Below are 7,830 nucleotides of genomic sequence, written 5' to 3' on the forward strand. Positions count from 1 at the left end.
TGTCAAAGGAAAGGAACTAAATTGGGTGTCAGAAAGCGCTAAGGAGCCGAATAAGTTCCCGGCTCTGGTGTGGGTGGGTGCTCGCAGCAGTCCCGCGTCTGGAAAGCCCATTAGATGTGCATATAAAATTTCCCCTGTGATTAATAGTTGATGAGGCCGGGTTGGTTGGAGGGTACTACCAACATGTGGCCGGCAGGCTCCGCCCCCGCCGTCTCCGGTTACGCTCCATAAACCCGCCGCTCTTTCCCACCTATATGTTTTTAAAAAAGGAGGAGGGCTCACTTGTCAAGAATGCCTTCAGAGGAGCTGTGAAAACAGGCAGCGAGGAGGGGAGGCGTGCAGTCGCGGCTCAGCCAGGGAAGTGTGTGTGAGCGAGAGCGTGTCAGCAGCGGAGAGAGAGAGAGAGAGACGTCACACACACACACACACACACACACACACACACTCGCACACACACGCTGCTGACAGAGAGAGAGAGAGAAGCGCTGACACAGGAAGGCTTCTGTCCTCAGCAGTTCTGGGCTGTGGAGGAGTTCCAGTGTTCCTGAGGTGGATCATCTGCAGCTGAGGTGGATTTTCCTCCGAGCTTTCTCAGAGAGGGGGGGTTGGACTCCTCTGCAAGGAAAAGACTTGTCATAAACCGCGCCGCCATGGATCAGCCAGCCAGCAGCTGCATGCGGAGCACCCACCCCGGGACCCCCATTTGGGGCTGCATGAGGACCCCTCACGCCGGGGTTCCAGGAGCCAACCTGCAGTACCAGCAGGCCCCGTTCTCCCTCCACCAGAAGCCCGAGTTCCTGGCCTACACAGACTTCACCAGTTTCCACGCAGCCTACCCCCGGGACGACAGGCCCTACCACGAGAGCCAGGCGGCCTACGGGAGAGCCGACTGGCAGTTCAGCCCCTGCGAGACCCGGGCCAGGGCGACCGAGGCCTGCCCGCCCGTCGCCGCCCCGGCGGCGGTGAGCGGCGGGGGGCCCGAACTGGACAGTGTTGGGGGAGACAGGCTGCCGGGGTCCGCACCCGGGTGCCTGGAAGGGGAGTACTCGCCGCAGAGCGTGGCGTCGGCCGACTCGGACAAGAAGAGCTCCAACAAGAGGAAGAGAGATGTGACAGGTGAGTGAGCGGGCGCCGCGTGACGAAACCAGGCGTGACGGAGGGTTCAAAACAAAAACCAGAGCAGCACCAGTTCCACAAAGGGGAACCGCCAATTTTAGAACCTCGCAAGCCAGAATTTGGACATGAATGTTCAACCTTTCAGTCAAAGTTCCTCCTCACGAAAAAAAAAGATGGTGATTTTATCTGTCGTACCGCCAAAATAAGAGCATAACAGATGTGTAGCAAATATACTGCATTAGCTTCTACGAGCAGGTTTGTATCCCAGCGACTGTGCGATGGACGCGTCCTGAGGACGGCGTGCTCAGATTTGTGAGGTGGTTTTTACTAAACGTACCGATGATTTAAAAAAAGTCGTAAATTCCTGCTTTTATTCCTGGAAACTCCCAGATGTGGATCCGTGTCGGGACTCGGGGCAACAGTCGCATCCTCCGATTGTTGCGGCTGATTAATGAGGCGTGCGAGTGTCTCATCGCTCCGCCGTTTCCGTTGGAAACGCCATTGTCTGACCTAAATGAGGACATCAGGTGTTTCGGGCCGCTCTTGTTTTTGTGAGGCAAACCTGCGGCGGCTGAGGAGCCCGGGAAGCGTCTGGGTCGGGTTTGTCGGTGATGCCGTGGCCCCCAGAGGTCCAGAACGCGGTTTAAACTGGATCTGGGGGCGGCGAGCGAGGACTCTGATAAAGTCGTCTGCGGCACCAGATCTGGTGATTTAGTGCATGAATATTTATTTGGAAAACCTCCCTGACTGATGTGAGCAGCAGAGGCCGGTGTGGGAGTGCGGGCCCCCCCCGGGCCCCCCTCCTCTTCCTCTTACCTTCTTTTAACCTCCGCTGGCGGAGCTGAAATCACGCCAGACCACGTCTGCTAAAGTGGCTCTGCTCAGAGCCCACTTCGACATTCTTATCCATTGACTTTTTCCTGTCGTTAAGCCGTAACACGATCCCCCGCCGAGAGCGTGCAGCCCGTCTGACCGCCGCACCAGGAAGGAGCCTCCCGGCCTTGACCCGGTGCGCGAGCATATATTAGGAAAATGTCCCGCAGGTATTCGCAGCCCCGACGGAGCTCCGTGAAATCTGCAGCGTCCTTCTGCAGATGCGGAGACGGGACGTTCCTCCCGTCTGATGCTGCTTTGGAATCGAGGCCTCGGCGGATAGGGGGGCGGCGAGGTGTCCGCGGCGGTGGACAATGCTGTTAGACTGGGTTTGGAGGTTCTGCTCGCGTCTCTGTGAGCTTCCTTCAGTTCTGCTCATTCTAGAATTTCGGGGGTCGGCTTCAGCGCCGGCCCCCGAGCGGGAATCGGTGGCGGCGAGAGGACGAGGGATCGCCGGATCTCCAGAAGTCCCCCCTCATGGGAAGCATCCCGTTCTCAATGTCTCACGTTCCTGCTAACATCAAAGCTAATTTTCTTTCATTTTTAATCGGGGTTTTTTTTTCACGCTTCGTTCGACCACCCGAAGACGTCCAGCTCTGGCGTCCTTCAACGCCGCGCTGTGACGTGCGAAATGAGCGTAAAATGCCTTAAAAACTTGTGTTTTTGAGGTGTTAATTGATAGAAAAATAAGGGATCCACCGTGACTCCTCTGACCCTCCGAGGACGGATCAGAATCAGAACTTTACAGAACCTTTAATTCCTAATTTGTTGTTTTTGTGGAGGGCCCCCGCAGAGCGCGGCAGCTTTCTCCTCTGCCAGTTTACGGTCTCTGGCTGTGCTGGATATTTATTGGGGGGGGGAAGGGGGGGGTTCTGTTTAGCGAGAAACCAGCCCGTGACCCGCCAGCTGTTCTCAACCTGCTGAAGGCCGCTCCGCTCAGGGCGCCGCGTCGGTAATGACACTCAGACAACAATAAGAACCGTTTTTTGGCATCGGCTCACATGTGCAGCGATGTACACACACACACACACACACACACACACACACACACACACACACACACACACACAGGTTCTGGCCCGGTCCAGGTGCCTCAGTCACATTCTGGCCTGCTGGTTTCTGCAGACGCCAAAGAAAACTTCTGACAAATTAGAACCATTTTCTTCTGATGACATCAGCTCCTGGTGCAGCTACCAGAGAACAATTATTCCATCAAAAATGTAAAAAAAAAAAAAAAATTATTCAGATTTTTTCTTACAAAGGTCCGTTCAGCTGAGCCGCTTCGGTCTGCAGAGTTTGGATCTGACGGTTCTTTAATCTTCGGCTGTAAACTTTATTTTTTATTGTTCAGAACTTCCCTGTAAAAGATGATTAGAGCACCTGTGGAAAATGACATTTGGAGCTTTTTGGCCAGAAATTCTGACTTTAATCTAAAATGATATTTTTTCCCTCTTGTCTTGTTTTCCTTTGAATTTTGCTTTTTCTAAATGTTCTTTAAATTTTTTTTTAAATCATTTTTTCCACACCTGATTTTAAACACATTTAAAACAAAAAAAACCTTTCATTCAATAGTTCAGCAGCTCGTTTTTATTCTGCATTTTAGGAATTCGGGCAGAGTAAAAGAGGAAAACGAGGTTGCACCGTAAACACGTGCGAATCCACTTTTACCCGCTTTTGTAGTGTCTCTGCGTCTCTTTGTGCTGGAAAATGACGATAAACGCGAGACGACAGCTCAAACCTGGAGACTTTTACACTTTTGGGGGATTTTTTTTTTGCAGCGTCTCTGCTTCGATTTCACTGTTTTCAGAGAGACGTTTCGGCTTTTTCTCCCCCGACAAACCTGCTGTCATGTTGAGATGAGTTAATGCAAATCACTGGTCTGACGGCTCCAGAGGGAACACACACACACACACACACACACGCACACACGCACACACACACACACAGACCTGGACACATCCGTACCTTTGTTCTTTTGTTAGAAGCTTTAACGATGTTCCGCTGCATTCCAGCCCTAACTCAGTCCCTCTGTGCCTGGTTTGGTGGCCCCTGCCCGACACGCCTGTACTGAGGCACACACACACACACACACACACACACACACACACACACACACACACATACACACAGGTTACAGGTGGACAGAGCTCGCGCTCAGGTCAGGGTGGTCTGGCTTTAAACATGCTGGTTTTGGTGTTTACTATATGAGGGGGCCTCCCATTAAAAGGTCTTTGGAGTTGTGGTTTGTTGGTCGGCAAAGCTGCTTAAGGTGTTTAACCGGCAGAGACGAGCCGGTTGACGCAACAACCGCGGCGCTAATTCGCCGGTTTAACTAAACGCATTTAACTAAAACATTTACGTGTGCAGAAGCGCGGGCGGTCGGTCCGACCCTGCAGCACTGAAGAGGCTGTTTTTGTCCTCTGCAGATACCCAGGAGTCCAGTTTTAAGGTGGATTCCAGCTGCAAGGCCCGGAAAGAGCGCACGGCGTTCACCAAAGAGCAGCTGAGAGAGCTGGAGGCCGAGTTCACCCACCACAACTACCTGACCCGGCTCCGCCGCTACGAGATCGCCGTCAACCTGGACCTGACCGAGCGGCAGGTAGGCACCGTGTTCATGCGCTGTCCGCCGCCATCAGTCTGAGAAATCACTCAGAGGTTTTTGGTTCCAAGTCTTCTGGCAACGGCGATAACGTTAATAGAAGAGTGGGCTAACGCTTTAATAGCTTAAACATCCCGATTCTTAGGTGCACGAAGGAGGACGGGGTCATAAAATCAAAACAATTATTCTTCCAGCAAGGTCATAAAGGGCTCCAAATGTCTTTCCTTCCCTTTCTAATAATAGACTTTGTGGCATTTGAATTATAAGAAACCTTCTCTCTTTTTTTTTTTCCACAATATTTCTCATCGTGCGGTTGGAGCCAAATCTCGTGCAGCTTTAATGAGCGGGCGGCGACTCCAGACTCGGAGCTGAAATCGGGCAAACATGTGGACGAAAACCTCAGTCGGCCCGTCAGAGCCGCTATTCCAGCTCCGTAATGAGGCCGCAGTGCCACGCTGACCACACATACTGCCGTCTGCTCGTGAATCTATCCAGCAGACCTCTGGAACCAGCACACACACACACACACACACACACACACACACACACACACTCAGAGCCAGCCGTTACGTCCTCCCTTTTCCAGCTCTTTCTACATGCTTTGGCGCTTCTGTCGTCCTTTCAATCAGTCAGGACGAGACGCCGAGGCTCCTGCGCGAGGGCCCAGAATCCTTTGAGGTCACCCAAGACTTCCTCAACCTGAGCTTTCCGAGCTGAAATGGAGCCTCGAGCTGCAGAACTCATCTCAAAAACCCGTCTGACTGTCGAAAAGGCAGTGAAATATGAGCGTTGGGGGCTTTGCGATGTTGCGTAATGCAGCAGATGTTAATGGGTCGTATCGGGAAACTGAAAAAGACCCAAACCGACAAATCTTTCACCACGCTAACAATGAATTAACGCGTCGAATTCCTCATATTCCTCTGTGAGACTGTTGTGAAACTGTTCCGAATGGCCCGGAACTGGGGAAAATTCTGCTTTCTGTAGTGTTGAATGTTAGTAACCTCCGTATCACTACGCTGCTGAAAATAGTCACTTTTTGTTCAATTTCTTTTTTTATTTGTACTTTTTGGTCTGAGAATCATAAAAATTAGCTTCTTATCGTCACAATTCTTCTAAAGTTTGGAACCCTGAAAGATTTGCTCAATATTAAGGCTCATGAACCTCAAAATTACACAGAATTTATAAATAACAACTGCCGTGATTTTTGCTTTTTTGCATATTTTTTAGGTACATTTTAAAAATATTGACATTATTTGCTGACACCTGATGGCGGCAACCTCCGATGGAACCTCTGCGATGGTTGTAAGCGGAGCCTTAAACAGAGAGAACGCTTAAAACGCAATATTGATGAGTGCACGGCTCAGCGAGCAGCAGACATCCCGATGGACGACTCTCGACCCCCCCTTCCCGGCGGGCTTTTAAAACCAGACCCTCGCGATCGCCGCTGACGCCAGTTTCTACGGCTACAGACATGTTTGTGGGGGATTATTTGTCGGTGTTTCTGCCGACCGTGTTGTAAATTCCGCTCTAGATTTTGGAACCACAGTGAGGCCACAGCGATTGTGTTCCGGAATCGGGTTTTTTTGAGGAGCTTTCTGGCCTCGCTGGGGTGATTTCTTGTTTAGATCCAGTTCAAACTGGCTTTAATCACAAGGCTGCCGGTTATTTGTGTAATCCCGTCATTATTCCCACATCTCTTGACAAAATCAGGCGCGGCTCAACCAAAGCGGCCTTTTTTTTTTGCGCAGTGCGCGATACGGTAATAGCCCACAGGTGGCGTTTGCCACCATCGCTGTGTTTACACAGACAAAAGCCTGATTGCTTCGTGTAAACGCTGTTTGGGAGAATCAGAAGCGACGCAGCTCATTTGGGAAGGAGCTCCATTCCAGGCGGGCGGTTGTTTACGCCATCCACTGTTGGTCCTAGCGTGACTTCGTGTTTGGGTTAAATTATCCTGACCGCTGGTGTCGGTCCGACATTAGCGTGATGGATTTTGTTACTGTCAGAATTAACAGCTGCTTGGGTTGGTCAGAGGGTTGGGATGGAATGGGGGGGTGGAGGGGCTTTCCAGGCAGGAAGTCAACCATCAGGGTTTGTGCAGAACACAGGCGGAGGGATATCTGCTGTAAGACTGTTGTGAAATGTCCTCACGTACGCTGATGACTCTGCATTATTCCTGATAAACAGAAGTGACTTCCTGTGTGTGGACAGGTGAAAGTCTGGTTCCAGAACCGGAGGATGAAGTGGAAGAGAGTGAAGGGGGGCCAGTCGTCTTCACCCAACGACCTGGAGAACGACGACATCGACTCGGCGGCCTCGCCCAGCTCCGAGTGAACCCACGTGCTCTTCGTGACGGAGGGAAGACGATAGAATCCTCCTGACGTGGAAAGACTGGAGTGAAGCGGACAGCTTCTCTGGAACGCAGCAGCTTTTTAACTCTGGTGGAATACGTCAGTGAGATCACCTTTGCTGTTGTAAATAGTCGATTTGATGTTGATCCACTATCCGTAGATAAACTCTGACCATCTTTGACAGCTTAGAGATGAAGGTCGTCGGTCATTTTACATCCGCGATCGACGACCTCCCGGGAAAACAGACTGCACGACAGTGTTGCCCCATAAGTGCCTCCAATTCTGATGGTTTTTGACTTATTTTTTCATTTTTTTTACTGTCCTTTTTATACATGTTGAATCGTGTTGCTGAAACACGGATGTTGCCTTTTTTCCCCCTGCAATTAAAATAAATCATCTACTGCAACAATAGGAAAACTCTCACTTTTCTTTCTGCTGTGAATCTTTCGTCGGACAACATCTGCAGTTTTGGTCTCTTTTATTCTCCTACTTTTATTGCAAAAACAAACCCCTGGAACGGAGCAAAGACTGGCAACAGCTGACCAGACTAAACTTCCAGCAATTCTGGATTTTGTGGCATATTTGAGTTTATTCTGCCGTGTTTTGCTTCACTCTGAAGGCAAGAACGACCCTGCGGCGATTAAATGTTACAATATCAACATTTACAGGTAGTAAAAACAGTGTTAAAAGCTTTTTAAAAGAAAATACCCCCCCCCCCCCCCCCCCCCCACACACACACACACACACACACCTTGTTTAATTAGATTTAACCTCCATGAAGTTTGGAGTTAAAGTGAGAAAAACAGTTATAATCTGTGATATCAGGATGTTGCAAAAAGTAAAAAAAAAAAAGGTAATAATGTGCAACTAATGGTGAGCAGGACTCCGTGC

At 50.4% G+C, this 7,830-nt stretch overlaps 1 protein-coding gene across 1 annotated transcript; it reads left to right on the forward strand.

Moving 5' to 3' along the window:
- Positions 1–289: 289 nt before the first annotated feature.
- meox1 (mesenchyme homeobox 1) lies at positions 290–7,350 on the forward strand. The gene is made up of 3 exons (XM_003961037.3): positions 290–1,116; positions 4,416–4,588; positions 6,800–7,350. Exons 1-3 carry the CDS (start codon positions 651–653, stop codon positions 6,920–6,922), a joined length of 762 nt encoding a protein of 253 aa, XP_003961086.1. The 5' UTR covers positions 290–650; the 3' UTR covers positions 6,923–7,350.
- The last annotated feature ends 480 nt before the right edge of the window (positions 7,351–7,830 follow it).

This window comes from Takifugu rubripes, chromosome 1 (genome assembly GCF_901000725.2).
Source record: "Takifugu rubripes chromosome 1, fTakRub1.2, whole genome shotgun sequence".
In the NCBI taxonomy this organism is placed as follows: Eukaryota; Metazoa; Chordata; class Actinopteri; order Tetraodontiformes; family Tetraodontidae; genus Takifugu; species Takifugu rubripes.